Source organism: Bufo bufo, chromosome 5 (genome assembly GCF_905171765.1).
Source record: "Bufo bufo chromosome 5, aBufBuf1.1, whole genome shotgun sequence".
In the NCBI taxonomy this organism is placed as follows: Eukaryota; Metazoa; Chordata; class Amphibia; order Anura; family Bufonidae; genus Bufo; species Bufo bufo.
Window position 1 is genome coordinate 966742 of NC_053393.1, and position 27677 is coordinate 994418.

A 27677-nucleotide genomic window follows, 5' to 3' on the forward strand; every position below is an offset into this window, starting at 1 on the left:
TGTAGATCCAGTATATATATAATTCTCCTCTGTAGTTCCAGTATATATATAATTCTCCTCTGTAGATCCAGTATATATATAATTCTCTCCTGTAGATCCAGTATATATATAATTCTCCCCAGTAGATCCAGTATATATATAATTCTCCTCTGTAGATCCAGTATATATATAATTCTCCCCTGTAGTTCCAGTATATATATAATTCTCCTCTGTAGATCCAGTATATATATAATTCTCCTCTGTAGATCCAGTATATATATATAATTCTCCTCTGTAGATCCAGTATATATATAATTCTCCCCTATAGATCCAGTATATATAATTCTCCCCTGTAGATCCAGTATATATATAATTCTCCCCTGTAGATCCAGTATATATATAATTCTCCCCTGTAGATCCAGTATATATATAATTCTCCTCTGTAGATCCAGTATATATATAATTCTCCCCTGTAGATCCAGTATATATATATAATTCTCTCCTGTAGATCCAGTATATATATAATTCTCTCCTGTAGATCCAGTATATATATAATTCTCCTCTGTAGATCCAGTATATATATAATTCTCCCCTGTAGATCCAGTATATATATAATTCTCCTCTGTAGATCCAGTATATATATAATTCTCCTCTGTAGATCCAGTATATATATATAATTCTCCTCTGTAGATCCAGTATATATATAATTCTCTCCTGTAGATCCAGTATATATATAATTCTCCTCTGTAGATCCAGTATATATATAATTCTCCTCTGTAGATCCAGTATATATATAATTCTCCTCTGTAGTTCCAGTATATATATAATTCTCCACTGTAGATCCAGTATATATATAATTCTCTCCTGTAGATCCAGTATATATATATATATAATTCTCCTCTGTAGATCCAGTATATATAATTCTCCTCTGTAGTTCCAGTATATATATAATTCTCTCCTGTAGATCTAGTGTATATATAATTCTCCTCTGTAGATCCAGTATATATATATAATTCTCCTCTGTAGATCCAGTATATATATAATTCTCCTCTGTAGATCCAGTATATATATATAATTCTCCCCTGTAGATCCAGTATATATATATAATTCTCTCCTGTAGATCCAGTATATATATAATTCTCTCCTGTAGATCCAGTATATATATAATTCTCCTCTGTAGATCCAGTATATATATAATTCTCCTCTGTAGATCCAGTATATATAGATAATTCTCCTCTGTAGATCCAGTATATATATAATTCTCCCCTGTAGATCCAGTATATATATAATTCTCCCCTGTAGATCCAGTATATATATAATTCTCCTCTGTAGATCCAGTATATATATAATTCTCCCCTGTAGATCCAGTATATATATATAATTCTCTCCTGTAGATCCAGTATATATATAATTCTCTCCTGTAGATCCAGTATATATATAATTCTCCTCTGTAGATCCAGTATATATATAATTCTCCCCTGTAGATCCAGTATATATATAATTCTCCTCTGTAGATCCAGTATATATATAATTCTCCTCTGTAGATCCAGTATATATATATAATTCTCCTCTGTAGATCCAGTATATATATAATTCTCTCCTGTAGTTCCAGTATATATATAATTCTCCACTGTAGATCCAGTATATATATAATTCTCTCCTGTAGATCCAGTATATATATATATATAATTCTCCTCTGTAGATCCAGTATATATATATAATTCTCCCCTGTAGTTCCAGTATATATATATAATTCTCCTCTGTAGATCCAGTATATATATAATTCTCTCCTGTAGTTCCAGTATATATATAATTCTCCACTGTAGATCCAGTATATATATAATTCTCTCCTGTAGATCCAGTATATATATATATATAATTCTCCTCTGTAGATCCAGTATATATATATAATTCTCCCCTGTAGTTCCAGTATATATATATAATTCTCTCCTGTAGATCCAGTATATATATATATATAATTCTCCTCTGTAGATCCAGTATATATATATAATTCTCTCCTGTAGTTCCAGTATATATATAATTCTCCCCTGTAGTTCCAGTATATATATAATTCTCCCCTGTAGTTCCAGTATATATATATATAATTCTCCCCTGTAGATCCAGTATATATATAATTCTCCCCTGTAGATCCAGTATATATATAATTCTCCCCCGTAGATCCAGTATATATATAATTCTCCCCTGTAGATCCAGTATATATATAATTCTCTCCTGTAGTTCCAGTATATATATAATTCTCCTCTGTAGATCCAGTATATATATAATTCTCCCCTGTAGATCCAGTATATATATAATTCTCCCCTGTAGATCCAGTATATATATAATTCTCCCCTGTAGTTCCAGTATATATATAATTCTCCTCTGTAGATCCAGTATATATATAATTCTCCCCTGTAGATCCAGTATATATATAATTCTCCCCTGTAGATCCAGTATATATATAATTCTCCCCTGTAGTTCCAGTATATATATAATTCTCCCCTGTAGATCCAGTATATATATAATTCTCTCCTGTAGTTCCAGTATATATATAATTCTCCCCTGTAGATCCAGTATATATATAATTCTCCCCTGTAGATCCAGTATATATATAATTCTCCCCTGTAGTTCCAGTATATATATAATTCTCCTCTGTAGTTCCAGTATATATATAATTCTCTCCTGTAGATCCAGTATATATATAATTCTCCCCTGTAGATCCAGTATATATATAATTCTCCCCTGTAGATCCAGTATATATATAATTCTCCCCTGTAGATCCAGTATATATATAATTCTCCCCTGTAGTTCCAGTATATATATAATTCTCCCCTGTAGATCCAGTATATATATAATTCTCTCCTGTAGTTCCAGTATATATATAATTCTCCCCTGTAGATCCAGTATATATATAATTCTCCCCTGTAGATCCAGTATATATATAATTCTCCTCTGTAGTTCCAGTATATATATAATTCTCTCCTGTAGATCCAGTATATATATAATTCTCCCCTGTAGATCCAGTATATATATAATTCACCTCTGTAGTTCCAGTATATATATAATTCTCCTCTGTAGTTCCAGTATATATATAATTCTCCCCTGTAGTTCCAGTATATATATAATTCTCCCCTGTAGATCCAGTATATATATAATTCTCCCCTGTAGTTCCAGTATATATATATATATAATTCTCCTCTGTAGATCCAGTATATATATATAATTCTCCCCTGTAGTTCCAGTATATATATATAATTCTCCTCTGTAGATCCAGTATATATATAATTCTCTCCTGTAGTTCCAGTATATATATAATTCTCCCCTGTAGTTCCAGTATATATATATAATTCTCCTCTGTAGATCCAGTATATATATAATTCTCCCCTGTAGATCCAGTATATATATAATTCTCCCCTGTAGATCCAGTATATATATAATTCTCCTCTGTAGATCCAATATATATATAATTCTCCCCTGTAGTTCCAGTATATATATATATAATTCTCCCCTGTAGATCCAGTATATATATAATTCTCCCCTGTAGTTCCAGTATATATATAATTCTCTCCTGTAGTTCCAGTATATATATAATTCTCCTCTGTAGATCCAGTATATATATAATTCTCCTCTGTAGTTCCAGTATATATATAATTCTCCCCTGTAGTTCCAGTATATATATATATAATTCTCCCCTGTAGATCCAGTATATATATAATTCTCCTCTGTAGTTCCAGTATATATATAATTCTCCCCTGTAGTTCCAGTATATATATAATTCTCTCCTGTAGTTCCAGTATATATATAATTCTCCCCTGTAGATCCAGTATATATATAATTCTCTCCTGTAGATCCAGTATATATATAATTCTCCTATGTAGATCCTGTATATATATAATTCTCCTCTGTAGATCCAGTATATATATATAATTCTCCTCTGTAGATCCAGTATATATATAATTCTCCCCTGTAGATCCAGTATATATATATAATTCTCCTCTGTAGATCCAGTATATATATAATTCTCCTCTGTAGATCCAGTATATATATAATTCTCCCCTGTAGATCCAGTATATATATAATTCACTCTTGTAGATCCAGTATATATATAATTCTCTCCTGTAGATCCAGTATATATATAATTCTCCCCTGTAGATCCAGTATATATATAATTCACTCTTGTAGATCCAGTATATATATAATTCTCCTATGTAGATCCAGTATATATATAATTCTCCTCTGTAGATCCAGTATATATATAAATATCCTCTGTAGATCCAGTATATATATATAATTCTCCTCTGTAGTTCCAGTATATATATAATTCTCCTCTGTAGATCCAGTATATATATATAATTCTCCTCTGTAGATCCAGTATATATATATATAATTCTCCTCTGTAGTTCCAGTATATATATAATTCTCCTCTGTAGATCCAGTATATATATATAATTCTCCTCTGTAGATACAGTATATATATAATTCTCTCCTGTAGATCCAGTATATATATAATTCTCCTCTGTAGATCCAGTATATATATAATTCTCCCCTGTAGATCCAGTATATATATAATTCTCCCCTGTAGATCCAGTATATATATATATAATTCTCCTCTGTAGTTCCAGTATATATATAATTCTCCTCTGTAGATCCAGTATATATATATAATTCTCCTCTGTAGTTCCAGTATATATATAATTCTCCTCTGTAGATCCAGTATATATATAAATCTCCCCTGTAGTTCCAGTATATATATAATTCTCCCCTGTAGTTCCAGTATATATATAATTCTCCTCTGTAGATCCAGTATATATATAATTCTCCTCTGTAGATCCAGTATATATATAATTCTCCCCTGTAGTTCCAGTATATATATAATTCTCCTCTGTAGATCCAGTATATATATAATTCTCCTCTGTAGATCCAGTATATATATAATTCTCCTCTGTAGTTCCAGTATATATATAATTCTCCTCTGTAGATCCAGTATATATATAATTCTCTCCTGTAGATCCAGTATATATATAATTCTCCCCAGTAGATCCAGTATATATATAATTCTCCTCTGTAGATCCAGTATATATATAATTCTCCCCTGTAGTTCCAGTATATATATAATTCTCCTCTGTAGATCCAGTATATATATAATTCTCCTCTGTAGATCCAGTATATATATATAATTCTCCTCTGTAGATCCAGTATATATATAATTCTCCCCTATAGATCCAGTATATATAATTCTCCCCTGTAGATCCAGTATATATATAATTCTCCCCTGTAGATCCAGTATATATATAATTCTCCCCTGTAGATCCAGTATATATATAATTCTCCTCTGTAGATCCAGTATATATATAATTCTCCCCTGTAGATCCAGTATATATATATAATTCTCTCCTGTAGATCCAGTATATATATAATTCTCTCCTGTAGATCCAGTATATATATAATTCTCCTCTGTAGATCCAGTATATATATAATTCTCCCCTGTAGATCCAGTATATATATAATTCTCCTCTGTAGATCCAGTATATATATAATTCTCCTCTGTAGATCCAGTATATATATATAATTCTCCTCTGTAGATCCAGTATATATATAATTCTCTCCTGTAGATCCAGTATATATATAATTCTCCTCTGTAGATCCAGTATATATATAATTCTCCTCTGTAGATCCAGTATATATATAATTCTCCTCTGTAGTTCCAGTATATATATAATTCTCCACTGTAGATCCAGTATATATATAATTCTCTCCTGTAGATCCAGTATATATATATATATAATTCTCCTCTGTAGATCCAGTATATATATATAATTCTCCCCTGTAGTTCCAGTATATATATATAATTCTCCTCTGTAGATCCAGTATATATATAATTCTCTCCTGTAGTTCCAGTATATATATAATTCTCCCCTGTAGTTCCAGTATATATATAATTCTCCCCTGTAGTTCCAGTATATATATATATAATTCTCCCCTGTAGATCCAGTATATATATAATTCTCCCCTGTAGATCCAGTATATATATAATTCTCCCCCGTAGATCCAGTATATATATAATTCTCCCCTGTAGATCCAGTATATATATAATTCTCTCCTGTAGTTCCAGTATATATATAATTCTCCTCTGTAGATCCAGTATATATATAATTCTCCCCTGTAGATCCAGTATATATATAATTCTCCCCTGTAGATCCAGTATATATATAATTCTCCCCTGTAGTTCCAGTATATATATAATTCTCCTCTGTAGATCCAGTATATATATAATTCTCCCCTGTAGATCCAGTATATATATAATTCTCCCCTGTAGATCCAGTATATATATAATTCTCCCCTGTAGTTCCAGTATATATATAATTCTCCCCTGTAGATCCAGTATATATATAATTCTCTCCTGTAGTTCCAGTATATATATAATTCTCCCCTGTAGATCCAGTATATATATAATTCTCCCCTGTAGATCCAGTATATATATAATTCTCCCCTGTAGTTCCAGTATATATATAATTCTCCTCTGTAGTTCCAGTATATATATAATTCTCTCCTGTAGATCCAGTATATATATAATTCTCCCCTGTAGATCCAGTATATATATAATTCACCTCTGTAGTTCCAGTATATATATAATTCTCCTCTGTAGTTCCAGTATATATATAATTCTCCCCTGTAGTTCCAGTATATATATAATTCTCCCCTGTAGATCCAGTATATATATAATTCTCCCCTGTAGTTCCAGTATATATATATATATAATTCTCCTCTGTAGATCCAGTATATATATATAATTCTCCCCTGTAGTTCCAGTATATATATATAATTCTCCTCTGTAGATCCAGTATATATATAATTCTCTCCTGTAGTTCCAGTATATATATAATTCTCCCCTGTAGTTCCAGTATATATATATAATTCTCCTCTGTAGATCCAGTATATATATAATTCTCCCCTGTAGATCCAGTATATATATAATTCTCCCCTGTAGATCCAGTATATATATAATTCTCCTCTGTAGATCCAATATATATATAATTCTCCCCTGTAGTTCCAGTATATATATATATAATTCTCCCCTGTAGATCCAGTATATATATAATTCTCCCCTGTAGTTCCAGTATATATATAATTCTCTCCTGTAGTTCCAGTATATATATAATTCTCCTCTGTAGATCCAGTATATATATAATTCTCCTCTGTAGTTCCAGTATATATATAATTCTCCCCTGTAGTTCCAGTATATATATATATAATTCTCCCCTGTAGATCCAGTATATATATAATTCTCCTCTGTAGTTCCAGTATATATATAATTCTCCCCTGTAGTTCCAGTATATATATAATTCTCTCCTGTAGTTCCAGTATATATATAATTCTCCCCTGTAGATCCAGTATATATATAATTCTCTCCTGTAGATCCAGTATATATATAATTCTCCTATGTAGATCCAGTATATATATAATTCTCCTCTGTAGATCCAGTATATATATATAATTCTCCTCTGTAGATCCAGTATATATATAATTCTCCCCTGTAGATCCAGTATATATATATAATTCTCCTCTGTAGATCCAGTATATATATAATTCTCCTCTGTAGATCCAGTATATATATAATTCTCCCCTGTAGATCCAGTATATATATAATTCACTCTTGTAGATCCAGTATATATATAATTCTCTCCTGTAGATCCAGTATATATATAATTCTCCCCTGTAGATCCAGTATATATATAATTCACTCTTGTAGATCCAGTATATATATAATTCTCCTATGTAGATCCAGTATATATATAATTCTCCTCTGTAGATCCAGTATATATATAATTCTCCTCTGTAGATCCAGTATATATATATAATTCTCCTCTGTAGATCCAGTATATATATAATTCTCCCCTGTAGATCCAGTATATATATATAATTCTCCTCTGTAGATCCAGTATATATATAATTCTCCTCTGTAGATCCAGTATATATATAATTCTCCCCTGTAGTTCCAGTATATATATAATTCACTCTTGTAGATCCAGTATATATATAATTCTCCTCTGTAGATCCAGTATATATATAATTCTCCCCAGTAGTTCCAGTATATATATATAATTCTCCCCTGTAGTTCCAGTATATATATAATTCTCCCCTGTAGATCCAGTATATATATAATTCTCCCCTGTAGATCCAGTATATATATAATTCTCCCCAGTAGTTCCAGTATATATATATAATTCTCCTCTGTAGATCCAGTATATATATATAATTCTCCTCTGTAGTTCCAGTATATATATAATTCTCCTCTGTAGATCCAGTATATATATAATTCTCTCCTGTAGATCCAGTATATATATATAATTCTCCCCAGTAGTTCCAGTATATATATAATTCTCCCCTGTAGATCCAGTATATATATAATTCTCTCCTGTAGATCCAGTATATATATAATTCTCCCCTGTAGATCCAGTATATATATAATTCTCCTCTGTAGATCCAGTATATATATAATTCTCCTCTGTAGTTACAGTATATATATAATTCTCCCCTGTAGATCCAGTATATATATAATTCTCCTCTGTAGATCCAGTATATATATAATTCTCCTCTGTAGATCCAGTATATATATAATTCTCCCCTGTAGATCCAGTATATATATATAATTCTCCTCTGTAGATCCAGTATATATATAATTCTCCTCTGTAGATCCAGTATATATATAATTCTCCCCTGTAGTTCCAGTATATATATAATTCACTCTTGTAGATCCAGTATATATATATAATTCTCCTCTGTAGATCCAGTATATATATAATTCTCCCCAGTAGTTCCAGTATATATATATAATTCTCCCCTGTAGTTCCAGTATATATATAATTCTCCCCTGTAGATCCAGTATATATATAATTCTCCCCTGTAGATCCAGTATATATATAATTCTCCCCAGTAGTTCCAGTATATATATATAATTCTCCTCTGTAGATCCAGTATATATATATAATTCTCCTCTGTAGTTCCAGTATATATATAATTCTCCTCTGTAGATCCAGTATATATATAATTCTCTCCTGTAGATCCAGTATATATATATAATTCTCCCCAGTAGTTCCAGTATATATATAATTCTCCCCTGTAGATCCAGTATATATATAATTCTCTCCTGTAGATCCAGTATATATATATATAATTCTCCTCTGTAGATCCAGTATATATATAATTCTCCTCTGTAGTTACAGTATATATATAATTCTCCCCTGTAGATCCAGTATATATATAATTCTCCTCTGTAGATCCAGTATATATATAATTCTCCCCTGTAGATCCAGTATATATATAATTCTCCCCTGTAGATCCAGTATATATATATAATTCTCCTCTGTAGTTCCAGTATATATATAATTCTCCCCAGTAGTTCCAGTATATATATATAATTCTCCTCTGTAGATCCAGTATATATATAATTCTCCCCTGTAGTTCCAGTATATATATAATTCTCCTCTGTAGTTCCAGTATATATATAATTCTCCTCTGTAGATCCAGTATATATATAATTCTCTCCTGTAGATCCAGTATATATATATAATTCTCCCCTGTAGTTCCAGTATATATATAATTCTCCTCTGTAGATCCAGTATATATATAATTCTCCCCTGTAGTTCCAGTATATATATAATTCTCCTCTGTAGATCCAGTATATATATAATTCTCCTCTGTAGATCCAGTATATATATAATTCTCCTCTGTAGTTCCAGTATATATATAATTCTCCTCTGTAGATCCAGTATATATATAATTCTCTCCTGTAGATCCAGTATATATATAATTCTCCCCAGTAGATCCAGTATATATATAATTCTCCTCTGTAGATCCAGTATATATATAATTCTCCCCTGTAGTTCCAGTATATATATAATTCTCCTCTGTAGATCCAGTATATATATAATTCTCCTCTGTAGATCCAGTATATATATATAATTCTCCTCTGTAGATCCAGTATATATATAATTCTCCCCTATAGATCCAGTATATATAATTCTCCCCTGTAGATCCAGTATATATATAATTCTCCTCTGTAGTTCCAGTATATATATAATTCTCTCCTGTAGATCCAGTATATATATAATTCTCTCCTGTAGTTCCAGTATATATATAATTCTCTCCTGTAGATCCATTATATATATAATTCTCCCCAGTAGTTCCAGTATATATATAATTCTCCTCTGTAGTTCCAGTATATATATAATTCTCCTCTGTAGATCCAGTATATATATAATTCTCCTCTGTAGATCCAGTATATATATAATTCTCCTCTGTAGTTCCAGTATATATATAATTCTCCCCTGTAGATCCAGTATATATATAATTCTCCTCTGTAGTTCCAGTATATATATATTTCTCCTCTGTAGATCCAGTATATATATATAATTCTCTCCTGTAGATCCAGTATATATATATAATTCTCCCCTGTAGATCCAGTATATATATATATAATTCTCCCCTATAGATCCAGTATATATATATATAATTCTCCTCTGTAGATCCAGTATATATATAATTCTCCTCTGTAGATCCAGTATATATATAATTCTCCTCTGTAGATCCAGTATATATATATAATTCTCCCCTGTAGATCCAGTATATATATAATTCTCTCCTGTAGATCCAGTATATATATAATTCTCCTCTGTAGTTCCAGTATATATATAATTCTCCCCTGTAGATCCAGTATATATATAATTCTCCTCTGTAGATCCAGTATATATATAATTCTCCTCTGTAGATCCAGTATATATATAATTCTCCTCTGTAGATCCAGTATATATATATAATTCTCCCCTGTAGATCCAGTATATATATAATTCTCTCCTGTAGATCCAGTATATATATAATTCTCCTCTGTAGTTCCAGTATATATATAATTCTCCCCTATAGATCCAGTATATATATAATTCTCCCCTGTAGATCCAGTATATATATAATTCTCCTCTGTAGTTCCAGTATATATATAATTCTCCCCTGTAGATCCAGTATATATATAATTCTCCTCTGTAGTTCCAGTATATATATAATTCTCTCCTGTAGATCCAGTATATATATAATTCTCTCCTGTAGATCCAGTATATATATAATTCTCCCCTGTAGTTCCAGTATATATATAATTCTCTCCTGTAGATCCAGTATATATATAATTCTCCCCTGTAGATCCAGTATATATATAATTCTCCCCTGTAGTTCCAGTATATATATAATTCTCCCCTGTAGATCCAGTATATATATATATATATATAATTCTCCCCTGTAGATCCAGTATATATATAATTCTCCTCTGTAGATCCAGTATATATATATAATTCTCCTCTGTAGATCCAGTATATATATAATTCTCCCCTATAGATCCAGTATATATAATTCTCCCCTGTAGATCCAGTATATATAATTCTCCCCTGTAGATCCAGTATATATAATTCTCCTCTGTAGATCCAGTATATATATAATTCTCCTCTGTAGTTCCAGTATATATATAATTCTCTCCTGTAGATCCAGTATATATATAATTCTCTCCTGTAGATCCAGTATATATATAATTCTCCCCTGTAGTTCCAGTATATATATAATTCTCTCCTGTAGATCCAGTATATATATAATTCTCCCCAGTAGTTCCAGTATATATATAATTCTCTCCTGTAGATCCAGTATATATATAATTCTCCCCTATAGATCCAGTATATATAATTCTCCCCTGTAGATCCAGTATATATAATTCTCCTCTGTAGATCCAGTATATATATAATTCTCCTCTGTAGTTCCAGTATATATATAATTCTCTCCTGTAGATCCAGTATATATATAATTCACCCCTGTAGATCCAGTATATATATATAATTCTCCCCTGTAGATCCAGTATATATATAATTCTCCTCTGTAGTTCCAGTATATATATAATTCTCCTCTGTAGATCCAGTATATATATAATTCTCTCCTGTAGATCCAGTATATATATAATTCTTCCCTGTAGTTCCAGTATATATATAATTCTCTCCTGTAGATCCAGTATATATATAATTCTCCCCAGTAGTTCCAGTATATATATAATTCTCTCCTGTAGATCCAGTATATATATAATTCTCCCCTGTAGTTCCAGTATATATATAATTCTCTCCTGTAGATCCAGTATATATATAATTCTCCCCAGTAGTTCCAGTATATATATAATTCTCCTCTGTAGATCCAGTATATATATAATTCTCCCCTGTAGATCCAGTATATATATAATTATCCCCTGTAGTTCCAGTATATATATAATTCTCCCCAGTAGTTCCAGTATATATATAATTCTCCTCTGTAGTTCCAGTATATATATAATTCTCCTCTGTAGTTCCAGTATATATATAATTCTCCTCTGTAGATCCAGTATATATATAATTCTCCTCTGTAGTTCCAGTATATATATAATTCTCCCCTGTAGTTCCAGTATATATATAATTCTCCCCTGTAGATCCAGTATATATATATAATTCTCCTCTGTAGATCCAGTATATATATAATTCTCCTCTGTAGTTCCAGTATATATATAATTCTCCCCTGTAGATCCAGTATATATATAATTCTCCTCTGTAGTTCCAGTATATATATAATTCTCCCCTGTAGTTCCAGTATATATATAATTCTCCCCTGTAGATCCAGTATATATATATAATTCTCCCCTGTAGATCCAGTATATATATAATTCTCCTCTGTAGATCCAGTATATATATAATTCTCCTCTGTAGATCCAGTATATATATATAATTCTCCCCTGTAGATCCAGTATATATATATAATTCTCCCCTGTAGATCCAGTATATATATATAATTCTCTCCTGTAGATCCAGTATATATATAATTCTCCCCTATAGATCCAGTATATATATAATTCTCCTCTGTAGATCCAGTATATATATAATTCTCCTCTGTAGATCCAGTATATATATATAATTCTCCCTTGTAGATCCAGTATATATATAATTCTCCCCTGTAGATCCAGTATATATATATAATTCTCCTCTGTAGATCCAGTATATATATAATTCTCCCCTGTAGATCCAGTATATATATATAATTCTCCTCTGTAGATCCAGTATATATATAATTCTCTCCTGTAGATCCAGTATATATATAATTCTCCCCTATAGATCCAGTATATATATAATTCTCCTCTGTAGATCCAGTATATATATAATTCTCCTCTGTAGATCCAGTATATATATAATTCTCCTCTGTAGATCCAGTATATATATATAATTCTCCCCTGTAGATCCAGTATATATATAATTCTCCCCTGTAGATCCAGTATATATATATAATTCTCCTCTGTAGATCCAGTATATATATAATTCTCCCCTGTAGATCCAGTATATATATATAATTCTCCTCTGTAGATCCAGTATATATATAATTCTCCCCTGTAGATCCAGTATATATATATAATTCTCCTCTGTAGATCCAGTATATATATAATTCTCCCCTATAGATCCAGTATATATATAATTCTCCTCTGTAGATCCAGTATATATATAATTCTCCTCTGTAGATCCAGTATATATATAATTCTCCTCTGTAGATCCAGTATATATATAATTCTCCCCTGTAGTTCCAGTATATATATAATTCTCCCCTGTAGTTCCAGTATATATATAATTCTCCCCTGTAGTTCCAGTATATATATAATTCTCCTCTGTAGTTCCAGTATATATATATAATTCTCCTCTGTAGATCCAGTATATATATATATAATTCTCCTCTGTAGATCCAGTATATATATAATTCTCCTCTGTAGATCCAGTATATATATAATTCTCCCCTGTAGTTCCAGTATATATATAATTCTCCCCTGTAGTTCCAGTATATATATAATTCTCCCCTGTAGTTCCAGTATATATATAATTCTCCTCTGTAGTTCCAGTATATATATATAATTCTCCTCTGTAGATCCAGTATATATATATATAATTCTCCTCTGTAGTTCCAGTATATATATAATTCTCCCCTGTAGTTCCAGTATATATATAATTCTCCCCTGTAGTTCCAGTATATATATAATTCTCCTCTGTAGATCCAGTATATATATATAATTCTCCCCTGTAGATCCAGTATATATATATAATTCTCCTCTGTAGTTCCAGTATATATATAATTCTCCTCTGTAGATCCAGTATATATATATAATTCTCCTCTGTAGATACAGTATATTCTCTCCTGTAGATCCAGTATATATATATATAATTCTCCTCTGTAGTTCCAGTATATATATATAATTCTCCTCTGTAGTTCCAGTATATATATAATTCTCCTCTGTAGATCCAGTATATATATAATTCTCCCCTGTAGATCCAGTATATATATAATTCTCCTCTGTAGATCCAGTATATATATAATTCTCCCCTGTAGATCCAGTATATATATAATTCTCCTCTGTAGATACAGTATATATATAATTCTCTCCTGTAGATCCAGTATATATATAATTCTCCTCTGTAGATCCAGTATATATATAATTCTCCCCTGTAGATCCAGTATATATATAATTCTCCCCTGTAGATCCAGTATATATATAATACTCTCCTGACTCGGGTCTTGTATGATGAGATGATCCGCGGAGGCGCTCCCTGCGCAGTTGGTTGCGGTGACGTCACTGCTACGTGCGCGCCCCCCATTCCTGGGTAGCAGGCCACATCAGGAGTGGGAAGGTAACGCTCACTGTATCGGCCCAGATTCAGAGGACATCATAGCAGGGGGTATAAGAGAGGACTACAACTCCCAGCATGTACAGCCCGTTATTATGTGATATTAAAGGACATTTACAGGCAGGGCCGACTCCAGCCTCTGGGCGGCCGTCGCTACTGCTGCCGGCCGCGCTGCCTGGAGGACGGAGGGAGTAGTGAGCACTGCACTGACTTACGTGCTCACTCCCTGCTCCGCCTCCTGGCTCGGCCGCTCCGCTGCTCTGGTCTCTGCTGTCTGCTCAGTCGGCGCTTACTGGCTGCGTACAGCGCGCACTTTCACCTGACGCGCTGTACGCAGTAAGGTCACATGTGCGCCCTCTGGAGACCAGGAGCAGCGCGGGCAGCAGCACAGCACTGTGTCACGACCCAGCCCAGGCCCCAGCAGGGATAGAGCGTGAGAGTCTGCCCTGAAGTGAAGTAAGATAGTTCTTAAATAAAGATAATATTCTTTCCCGTCTAATCTGAGGTCTGATGGGATTCTGGATGGGGCAGCTCAGCCTCTGTTGGTGGTGGACCTTGTCCCAGCCCTGTTTACAGGAGGAGGCAGAGGAGGAGAGGACTACAACTCCCAAGGTTCCTCACGCTCACCACTGCTGAGCTCCGCCCCCTGCTCACGTGATAATGACATCTTCAAAGGTCCTTTACCACCACAACACTAAACTGCTGAGCTCCGTCCCCTCCGTCACTGATCACATGACAATGACGTCATCACAGGTCCTGCAGCTCTTGCCTGTAGCAGACACTTTGCAGGTCCTGGTCACTGGCGCTGTTATCAGTACACAGGATACACACATATATATGACTGTGGCCCCCGGACTCCTCCCTCCGGCTCCAGTGTCAGGTAAGTACACAGGATACACACATATATATGACTGTGGCCCCCGGACTCCTCCCCCCGTCAGGTAAGTTCACAGGATACACACATATATATGACTGTGGCCCCCGGACTCCTCCCTCCGGCTCCAGTGTCAGGTAAGTACACAGGATACACACATATATATGACTGTGGCCCCCGGACTCCTCCCCCCGGCTCCAGTGTCAGGTAAGTACACAGGATACACACATATATATGACTGTGGCCCCCGGACTCCTCCCCCCTGCTCCAGTGTCAGGTAAGTACACAGGATACACACATATATATGACTGTGGCCCCCGGACTCCTCCCTCCGGCTCCAGTGTCAGGTAAGTACACAGGATACACACATATATATGACTGGGGCCCCCGGACTCCTCCCCCCGGCTCCAGTGTCAGGTAAGTACACAGGATACACACATATATATGACTGTGGCCCCCGGACTCCTCCCTCCGGCTCCAGTGTCAGGTAAGTACACAGGATACACACATATATATGACTGTGGCCCCCGGACTCCTCCCTCCGGCTCCAGTGTCAGGTAAGTACACAGGATACACACATATATATGACTGTGGCCCCCGGACTCCTCCCCCCGGCTCCAGTGTCAGGTAATTACACAGGATACACACATATATATGACTGTGGCCCCCGGACTCCTCCCCCCGGCTCCAGTGTCAGGTAATTACACAGGATACACACATATATATGACTGTGGCCCCCGGACTCCTCCCTCCGGCTCCAGTGTCAGGTAAGTACACAGGATACACACATATATATGACTGTGGCCCCCGGACTCCTCCCCCCGGCTCCAGTGTCAGGTAATTACACAGGATACACACATATATATGACTGTGGCCCCCGGACTCCTCCCCCCTGCTCCAGTGTCAGGTAAGTACACAGGATACACACATATATATGACTGTGGCCCCCGGACTCCTCCCTCCGGCTCCAGTGTCAGGTAAGTACACAGGATACACACATATATATGACTGTGGCCCCCGGACTCCTCCCCCCGGCTCCAGTGTCAGGTAAGTACACAGGATACACACATATATATGACTGTGGCCCCCGGACTCCTCCCTCCGGCTCCAGTGTCAGGTAAGTACACAGGATACACACATATATATGACTGTGGCCCCCGGACTCCTCCCCCCGTCAGGTAAGTACACAGGATACACACATATATATGACTGTGGCCCCCGGACTCCTCCCCCCGGCTCCAGTGTCAGGTAAGTACACAGGATACACACATATATATGACTGTGGTCCCCGGACTCCTCCCCCCGGCTCCAGTGTCAGGTAAGTACACAGGATACACACATATATATGACTGTGGCCTCCGGACTCCTCCCTCCGGCTCCAGTGTCAGGTAAGTACACAGGATACACACATATATATGACTGTGGCCCCCGGACTCCTCCGTCCGGCCCCAGTGTCAGGTAAGTACACAGGATACACACATATATATGACTGTGGCCCCCGGACTCCTCCCCCCGGCTCCAGTGTCAGGTAAGTACACAGGATACACACATATATATGACTGTGGCCCCCGGACTCCTCCCTCCGGCTCCAGTGTCAGGTAAGTACACAGGATACACACATATATATGACTGTGGCCCCCGGACTCCTCCCCCCGTCAGGTAAGTTCACAGGATACACACATATATATGACTGTGGCCCCCGGACTCCTCCCTCCGGCTCCAGTGTCAGGTAAGTACACAGGATACACACATATATATGACTGTGGCCCCCGGACTCCTCCCCCCGGCTCCAGTGTCAGGTAAGTACACAGGATACACACATATATATGACTGTGGCCCCCGGACTCCTCCCCCCTGCTCCAGTGTCAGGTAAGTACACAGGATACACACATATATATGACTGTGGCCCCCGGACTCCTCCCTCCGGCTCCAGTGTCAGGTAAGTACACAGGATACACACATATATATGACTGGGGCCCCCGGACTCCTCCCCCCGGCTCCAGTGTCAGGTAAGTACACAGGATACACACATATATATGACTGTGGCCCCCGGACTCCTCCCCCCGGCTCCAGTGTCAGGTAATTACACAGGATACACACATATATATGACTGTGGCCCCCGGACTCCTCCCCCCTGCTCCAGTGTCAGGTAAGTACACAGGATACACACATATATATGACTGTGGCCCCCGGACTCCTCCCTCCGGCTCCAGTGTCAGGTAAGTACACAGGATACACACATATATATGACTGTGGCCCCCGGACTCCTCCCCCCGGCTCCAGTGTCAGGTAAGTACACAGGATACACACATATATATGACTGTGGCCCCCGGACTCCTCCCCCCGGCTCCAGTGTCAGGTAAGTACACAGGATACACACATATATATGACTGTGGCCCCCGGACTCCTCCCTCCGGCTCCAGTGTCAGGTAAGTACACAGGATACACACATATATATGACTGTGGCCCCCGGACTCCTCCCCCCGTCAGGTAAGTACACAGGATACACACATATATATGACTGTGGCCCCCGGACTCCTCCCCCCGGCTCCAGTGTCAGGTAAGTACACAGGATACACACATATATATGACTGTGGTCCCCGGACTCCTCCCCCCGGCTCCAGTGTCAGGTAAGTACACAGGATACACACATATATATGACTGTGGCCTCCGGACTCCTCCCTCCGGCTCCAGTGTCAGGTAAGTACACAGGATACACACATATATATGACTGTGGCCCCCGGACTCCTCCGTCCGGCCCCAGTGTCAGGTAAGTACACAGGATACACACATATATATGACTGTGGCCCCCGGACTCCTCCCCCCGGCTCCAGTGTCAGGTAAGGCCTCTTTCACACTTGCGTTGTCCGGATCCGGCGTGTACTCCACTTGCCGGAATTACACTCCGGATCCGGAAAAACGCAAGTGTACTGAAAGCATTTGAAGACGGAACCGTCTTCCAAATGCTTTCAGTGTTACTATGGCACCCAGGACGCTATTAAAGTCCTGGTTGCCATAGTAGGAGCGGGGAGCGGGGGAGCGGTATACTTACAGTCCGTTAAGCTCCCGGGGCGCTCCAGAATGACGTCAGAGCGCCCCATGCGCATGGATGACGTGATCCATGCGATCACGTGATCCATGCGCTTGGGGCGCCCTGACGTCACTCTGGAGCGCCCGGGGAGCCGCACGGACGGTAAGTACACTGCTCCCCCGCTCCCCGCTACACTTTACCATGGCTGTCAGGACTTTAGCGTCCCGGCAGCCATGGTAACCACTCTGAAAAAGCTAAATGTCGGCTCCGGCAATGCGCCGAAACGACGTTTAGCTTAAGGCCGGATCCGGATCAATGCCTTCCAATGGGCATTAATTCCGGATCCGGCCTTGCGGCAAGTGTTCCGGATTTTTGGCCGGAGCAAAAAGCGCAGCATGCTGCGGTATTTTCTCCGGCCAACAAACGTTCCGTACCGGAACTGAAGACATCCTGATGCATCCTGAACGGATTTCTCTCCATTCAGAATGCATTAGGATAAAACTGATCAGGATTCTTCCGGCATAGAGCCCCGACGACGGAACTCTATGCCGGAAGACAAGAACGCAGGTGTGAAAGGGCCCTAAGTACACAGGATACACACATATATATGACTGTGGCCCCCGGACTCCTCCCCCCGTCAGGTAAGTACACAGGATACACACATATATATGACTGTGGCCCCCGGACTCCTCCCCCCGTCAGGTAAGTACACAGGATACACACATATATATGACTGTGGCCCCCGGACTCCTCCCCCCGCCTCCAGTGTCAGGTAAGTACACAGGATACACACATATATATGACTGTGGCCCCCGGACTCCTCCCCCCGCCTCCAGTGTCAGGTAAGTACACAGGATACACACATATATATGACTGTGGCCCCCGGACTCCTCCCTCCGGCTCCAGTGTCAGGTAAGTACACAGGATACACACATATATATGACTGTGGCCCCCGGACTCCTCCCTCCGGCTCCAGTGTCAGGTAACTACACAGGATACACACATATATCTGACTGTGGCCCCCGGACTCCTCCCTCCGGCTCCAGTGTCAGGTAAGTACACAGGATACACACATATATATGACTGTGGCCCCCGGACTCCTCCCTCCGGCTCCAGTGTCAGGTAAGTACACAGGATACACACATATATATGACTGTGGCCCCCGGACTCCTCCCTCCGGCTCCAGTGTCAGGTAAGTACACAGGATACACACATATATATGACTGTGGCCCCGGACTCCTCCCCTCCTCCCCCCGGCTCCAGTGTCAGGTAAGTACACAGGATACACACATATATATGACTGTGGCCCCCGGACTCCTCCCTCCGGCTCCAGTGTCAGGTAAGTACACAGGATACACACATATATATGACTGTGGCCCCCGGACTACAGTGTCAGGTAAGTACACAGGATACACACATATATATGACTGTGGCCCCCGGACTCCTCCCCCCGGCTCCAGTGTCAGGTAAGTACACAGGATACACACATATATATGACTGTGGCCCCCGGACTCCTCCCTCCGGCTCCAGTGTCAGGTAAGTACACAGGATACACACATATATATGACTGTGGCCCCCGGACTCCTCCCTCCGGCTCCAGTGTCAGGTAAGTACACAGGATACACACATATATATGACTGTGGCCCCCGGCCTCCTCCCTCCGGCTCCAGTGTCAGGTAAGTACACAGGATACACACATATATATGACTGTGGCCCCCGGACTCCTCCCTCCGGCTCCAGTGTCAGGTAAGTACACAGGATACACACATATATATGACTGTGGCCCCGGACTCCTCCCCCCGGCTCCAGTGTCAGGTAAGTACACAGGATACACACATATATATGACTGTGACCCCCGGACTCCTCCCCCCGGCTCCAGTGTCAGGTAAGTACACAGGATACACACATATATATGACTGTGGCCCCCGGACTCCTCCCTCTGGCTCCAGTGTCAGGTCTTACTGTCCTTAGATGGAAACTCTCCCCGATGTATCAGACGCTTCCACCAGTTTTCTCTTCGAGGTTCTCCTGACGTTTAGGTCTGTCAGATGTGGGGGCCCCGATCCTCGGCTGCTCCCACAGTGGGGGCCCCGATCCTCGGCTGCTCCCACAGTGGGGGCCCCGATCCTCGGCTGCTCCGGGCGGAGAGTGAGCAGAGCGGTTTCCCTACTGCTGATCTAATAAGAATGACGCTGCGGGAAAAAGTCTAAGTTTTGGTGAAGGACGGGCCCTACTTCTGACTGGAGGCTGACGGCTAGCGGAGAGTGGAGAGCCGCATGGTATCTCTCATCTCACGTGTGCAGAGCTCTCTCCAGGGCCAGGTGGGACCTCATCTCTCAGACATGAACGTCCATGTTAGGAATTCCTTTATTCCATGTGGTGGAGGCTCAGAAAGTGCGGTTGTGGAGGCCACTAATGATCTTGTCTCCGGATGATTCCAGAATCTTACCTCATAAAGGCGCCTGCAATATTCGAAGACTAGAGCTCCCTGTACTCATCTTCTCCTGAAAGACCCACCAAGAATGGGGAAGAACCAGAAGGAGATCTCCAGAAGAATATTAGACCTCACCTTGGAGATCATTTGCCTTTTGAGCGGAGAGGTAAAACCTTCTAGATTTCTATCATCTTTATTGTGTTGTTCAACAAGTGACCGAGTCCAGAGTCCTGTATGGCGGCTCCCAGGCCTTCCAACATTTATATCAGTTATGTATCATGGACACATAGAAAACAGCAGATATAAAGGTCTCCGTCGTGTCCTCCCTTTCTCCTCTTCTCTCATGTAACATATATAAAGGTCTCCGTCGTGTCCTCCCTTTCTCCTCTTCTCTCATGTAACATATATAAAGGTCTCCGTCGTGTCCTCCCTTTCTCTTCTTCTCTCATGTAACATATATAAAGATCTCCGTCGTGTCCTCCCTTTCTCTTCTTCTCTCATGTAACATATATAAAGGTCTCCGTCCTGTCCTCCCTTTCTCCTCTTCTCTCATGTAACATATATAAAGGTCTCCGTCCTGTCCTCCCTTTCTCCTCTTCTCTCATGTAACATATATAAAGGTCTCCGTCGTGTCCTCCCTTTCTCTTCTTCTCTCATGTAACATATATAAAGGTCTCCGTCGTGTCCTCCCTTTCTCCTCTTCTCTCATGTAACATATATAAAGGTCTCCGTCATGTCCTCCCTTTTCTTCTCAGATGTAACATATATAAAGGTCTCCGTCGTGTCCTCCCTTTCTCTTCTTCTCTCATGTAACATATATAAAGGTCTCCGTCCTGTCCTACCTTTCTCCTCTTCTCTCATGTAACATATATAAAGGTCTCCGTTGTGTCCTCCCTTTCTCTTCTTCTCTCATGTAACATATATAAAGGTCTCCATCTTGTCCTCCCTTTCTCTTCTTCTCTCATGTAACATATATATAATGGTCTCCGTCGTGTCCTCCCTTTCTCTTCTCTCATGTAACATATATAAAGGTCTCCATCTTGTCCTCCCTTTCTCTTCTTCTCTCATGTAACATATATAAAGGTCTCCGTCGTGTCCTCCCTTTCTCTTCTTCTCTCATGTAACATGTATAAAGGTCTCCGTCGTGTCCTCCCTTTCTCTTCTTCTCTCATGTAACATATATAAAGGTCTCCGTCGTGTCCTCCCTTTCTCTTCTTCTCTCATGTAACATATATAAAGGTCTCCGTCGTGTCCTCCCTTTCTCTTCTTCTCTCATGTAACATATATAAAGGTCTCCGTCGTGTCCTCCCCTTCTCTTCTCTCATGTAACATATATAAAGGTCTCCGTCGTGTCCTCCCTTTCTCTTCTTCTCTCATGTAACATATATAAAGGTCTCTGTCCTGTCCTCCCTTTCTCTTCTTCTCTCATGTAACATATATAAAGGTCTCCGTCGTGTCCTCCCTTTCTCTTCTTCTCTCATGTAACATATATAAAGGTCTCCGTCCTGTCCTCCCTTTCTCTTCTTCTCTAATGTAACATATATAAAGGTCTCCGTTGTGTCCTCCCTTTCTCTTCTTCTCTCATGTAACATATATAAAGGTCTCCGTCGTGTCCTCCCTTTCTCTTCTTCTCTCATGTAACAAATATAAAGGTCTCTGTCATGTCCTCCCTTTTCTTCTCACATGTAACATATATAAAGGTCTCTGTCGTGTCCTCCCTTTCTCTTCTTCTCTCATGTAACATATATAAAGGTCTCCGTCGTGTCCTCCCTTTCTCCTCTTCTCTCATGTAACATATATAAAGGTCTCCGTCGTGTTCTCCCTTTCTCTTCTTCTCTCATGTAACATATATAAAGGTCTCCGTCGTGTCCTCCCTTTCTCTTCTTCTCTCATGTAACATATATAAAGGTCTCCGTCGTGTCCTCCCTTTCTCCTCTTCTCTCATGTAACATATATAAAGGTCTCCGTCGTGTTCTCCCTTTCTCTTCTTCTCTCATGTAACATATATAAAGGTCTCCGTCGTGTCCTCCCTTTCTCCTCTTCTCTCATGTAACATATATAAAGGTCTCCGTCCTGTCCTCCCTTTCTCCTCTTCTCTCATGTAACATATATAAAGGTCTCCGTCCTGTTCTCCCTTTCTCTTCTTCTCTCATGTAACATATATAAAGGTCTCCGTCCTGTCCTCCCTTTCTCTTCTTCTCTCATGTAGCATATATAATGGTCTCCGTAGTGTCCTCCCTTTCTCCTCTTCTCTCATGTGACATATATAAAGGTCTCCGTCGTGTCCTCCCTTTCTCTTCTCTCATGTAACATATATAAAGGTCTCCGTCGTGTCCTCCCTTTCTCCTCTTCTCTTATGTAACATATATAAAGGTCTCCGTCGTGTCCTCCCTTTCTCTTCTCTCATGTAACATATATAAAGGTCTCCGTCGTGTCCTCCCTTTCTCTTCTTCTGTCATGTAACATATATAAAGGTCTCCGTCCTGTCCTCCCTTTCTCTTCTTCTCTCATGTAACATATATAAAGGTCTCCGTCGTGTCCTCCCTTTCTCTTCTTCTCTCATGTAACATATATAAAGGTCTCCGTCGTGTCCTCCCTTTCTCTTCTTCTGTCATGTAACATATATAAAGGTCTCCGTCGTGTCCTCCCTTTCTCTTCTTCTCTGATGTGACATATATAAAGGTCTCCGTCGTGTCCTCCCTTTCTCTTCTCTCATGTAACATATATAAAGGTCTCCGTCGTGTCCTCCCTTTCTCTTCTTCTCTCATGTAACATATATAAAGGTCTCCGTCGTGTCCTCCCCTTCTCTTCTCTCATGTAACATATATAAAGGTCTCCGTCGTGTCCTCCCTTTCTCTTCTTCTCTCATGTAACATATATAAAGGTCTCTGTCCTGTCCTCCCTTTCTCTTCTTCTCTCATGTAACATATATAAAGGTCTCCGTCGTGTCCTCCCTTTCTCTTCTTCTCTCATGTAACATATATAAAGGTCTCCGTCCTGTCCTCCCTTTCTCTTCTTCTCTCATGTAACATATATAAAGGTCTCCGTCGTGTCCTCTCTTCTTCTCTCATGTAACATATATAAAGGTCTCCGTCGTGTCCTCCCTTTCTCTTCTTCTCTCATGTAACATATATAAAGGTCTCCGTCCTGTCCTCCCTTTCTCTTCTTCTCTAATGTAACATATATAAAGGTCTCCGTCGTGTCCTCCCTTTCTCTTCTTCTCTCATGTAACATATATAAAGGTCTCCGTCGTGTCCTCCCTTTCTCTTCTCCCATGTAACATATATAAAGGTCTCTGTCGTGTCCTCCCTTTCTCTTCTTCTCTCATGTAACATATATAAAGGTCTCCGTCGTGTCCTCCCTTCTCCTCTTCTCTCATGTAACATATATAAAGGTCTCCATCCTGTCCTCCCTTTCTCCTCTTCCCTCATGTGACATATATAAAGGTCTCCGTCGTGTCCTCCCTTTCTCTTCTCTCATGTGACATATATAAAGGTCTCCGTCGTGTCCTCCCTTTCTCCTCTTCTCTTATGTAACATATATAAAGGTCTCCGTCGTGTCCTCCCTTTCTCTTCTCTCATGTAACATATACAGTCATGTGAAAAAATTAGGACACCCTTTGAAAGCATGTGGTTTTTTGTAACATTTTTAATAAATGGTTATTTCATCTCCGTTTCAACAATACAGAGAGATTAAAGTAATCCGACTAAACAAAGAAAACTGAAGAAAAGTCTTTTCAAGATCTTCTGTAAATGTCATTCTACAAAAATGCCTATTCTAACTGAGGAAAAAGATAGGACACCCTTGCCCCTAATAGCGAGTGTTACCTCCTTTGGCTGAAATAACTGCAGTGAGACGGTTCTTGTAGCCATCTACCAGTCTTCGACATCGGTCTGAGGAAATTTTACCCCACTCCTCAATGCAGAACTTTTTCAGCTGTGAGATGTTTGAGGGGTTTCTTGCACGTACAGCCCTTTTCAAGTCACCCCACAGCATCTCAATGGGATTCAAATCTGGACTTTGACTTGGCCATTCCAGGACTCTCCATTTCTTCTTTTTCAGCCAATCTTTGGTTGATTTACTAGTATGTTTTGGGTCATTGTCATGTTGCATGGTCCAGTTCCGCTTCAGCTTTAATTTTCTAACTGATGGTCTCACATGTTCTTCAAGCACCTTCTGATACACAGTAGAATTCATCGTGGATTCGATGATGGTGAGCTGACCAGGTCCTGCTGCAGCAAAGCAGCCCCAAACCATGACACTTCCACCTCCATGCTTCACAGTTGGTATGAGGTTCTTTTCTTGGAATGCTGTGTTTGGTTTACGCCAAACATGTCCTCTGCTGTTGTGTCCAAATAATTCAATTTTGGACTCATCTGTCCAAAGAACATTATTCCAGAAGTCCTGGTCTTTGTCAACTTTATCGCTGGCAAATGTCAGTCTGGCCTCGATGTTTCTCTTGGAAAGCAAAGGTTTCCTCCTTGCACACCTCCCATGCAAGTTAAACTTGTACAGTCTCTTTCTGATTGTAGAGGCATGTACTTCTACATCAACAGTAGCCAGAGCCTGCTGTAGTTCTCGAGATGACACTTTAGGGTTTTTGGATACCTCTTTTAGCATCTTGCGGTCTGCTCTTGGGGTGAACTTGCTGGGACGACCAGTCCTGGGCATGTTGGCAGTTGTTTTGAAAGCCCTCCACTTGTAGACTATCTTCCGGACAGTGGAATGGCTGATTTCATAATCTTTTGAGATCTTTTTAAATCCCTTCCCAGACTCATAGGCTGCTACAATCTTTTTTCTGAAGTCCTCTGACAGCTCTTTTGCTCTCACCATGGTGCTCACTCTCACTTCAACAGTCAGGAGCACACCAAACTAAATGTCTGAGGTTTAAATAGGGCAAGCCTCATTCAACATGCAGAGTAACGATCTACTAATTATGTGCACCTGGTGTGATATACCTGTGTGAGATCTGAGCCAATTTAAGAGGGAATACATGTGAGGGTGTCCTATCTTTTTCCTCAGTTAGAATAGGCATTTTTGTAGAATGACATTTACAGAAGATCTTGAAAAGACTTTTCTTCAGTTTTCTTTGTTTAGTTGGATTACTTTAATCTCTCTGTATTGTTGAAACGGAGATGAAATAACCATTTATTAAAAATGTTACAAAAAACCACATGCTTTCAAAGGGTGTCCTAATTTTTTCACATGACTGTATAAAGGTCTCCGTCGTGTCCTCCCTTTCTCTTCTTCTGTCATGTAACATATATAAAGGTCTCCGTCCTGTCCTCCCTTTCTCTTCTTCTCTCATGTAACATATATAAAGGTCTCCGTCGTGTCCTCCCTTTCTCTTCTTCTCTCATGTAACATATATAAAGGTCTCCGTCGTGTCCTCCCTTTCTCTTCTTCTGTCATGTAACATATATAAAGGTCTCCGTCCTGTCCTCCCTTTCCCCTCTTCTCTCATGTAACATATATAAAGGTCTCCGTCGTGTCCTCCCTTTCTCTTCTTCTCTCATGTAACATATATAAAGGTCTCCGTCGTGTCCTCCCTTTCTCTTCTCTCATGTAACATATATAAAGGTCTCCGTCGTGTCCTCCCTTTCTCTTCTTCTCTCATGTAACCTATATAAAGGTCTCCGTCGTGTCCTCCCTTTCTCTTCTTCTCTCATGTAACATATATAAAGGTCTCCGTCGTGTCCTCCCTTTCTCTTCTTTCATGTGTCGGGGATGTAAAGCAAATGCTTTATATAAAAAGAAAACTAATGGATTAAAAGAAAAATTATTCAAATGATATTGATCCGTGAGGTGGACATAAAGACACCTCAAAAAGAGTTTGATCGAGAACCTAATTATGCTGTGCAATCAGTATAAACAGGGTACAAGCGTCTATGCAAAAATGTAAATGATTTAAAATGCAATCAAAGATTAATCAATGTAAAGCTAATAATGCCCAATGAAATGCAGTACCCAACAGAACACATATTTTACCAACACAAGAATATCATGTAATACTGCTTTAAATTATGAGAGATTTATCAATCAATTAGGGTTGAGCGATACCGAACTGTAAAGCTCGGGTTCGTACCGAACTTTAGAGGTTTATTTTTGTACCCGAACCTGAACAGTTTGGTAAAAGTTCGGGTTCAAGATCGGTGTTCGGCGCTTTCTTGGCACTTCTTGAAAGCTTGCAGAGCAGCCAATCAACAAGCGTTTAACTGTGTGCCCTTAGAGGCCATCACAGCCATGCCTACTAATGGCAGGGCTGTGATTGGCTGGAGCTGCATGTGACCCGGCCTCTATATAAGCTGGAGTCACGTAGCGCCGCCCGTCACTCTGCTCGGATTAGTGTAGGGAGAGGACACTGCTGCTGTGAGGGAGAGAATAGGAAAGACTCTGATATCTGCATTTGGTGTGTAGTCAGCGATCTACAGGGTTTTTTTGTTTTGGGGGTTCAATGCTATGCACTGCATATGTGCCAGGGACAATCATTCAATCCTGTTCTTGTAGTTCGGTGGCCGACATATACCCATTTTTAAAGTGCACCTGCACTGCATATGTGCCAGGGGAAGGGAAAATAATACCGTCTGTGAGTTCAGGGACCCAGGGGGCGACATATCCCCATTTTTTTCTTGTGAAGTACCCCTGTGC

At 39.2% G+C, this 27677-nt stretch overlaps 1 protein-coding gene across 1 annotated transcript in view; it reads left to right on the forward strand.

Annotated features, from left to right (window-relative positions):
- The first annotated feature begins 15436 nt into the window (after positions 1-15436).
- LOC121001571 (zinc finger protein 260-like) overlaps positions 15437-27677 on the forward strand; it is a 79343-nt gene continuing 67102 nt past the window's right edge. Inside the window, exons 1-2 of the mRNA XM_040432716.1 lie at positions 15437-15570; positions 21037-21195. Of these exons, the coding sequence (XP_040288650.1) occupies positions 21118-21195 (78 nt within the window). The 5' untranslated portion in view covers positions 15437-15570; positions 21037-21117. The remainder of the gene's footprint in view (positions 15571-21036; positions 21196-27677) is intronic.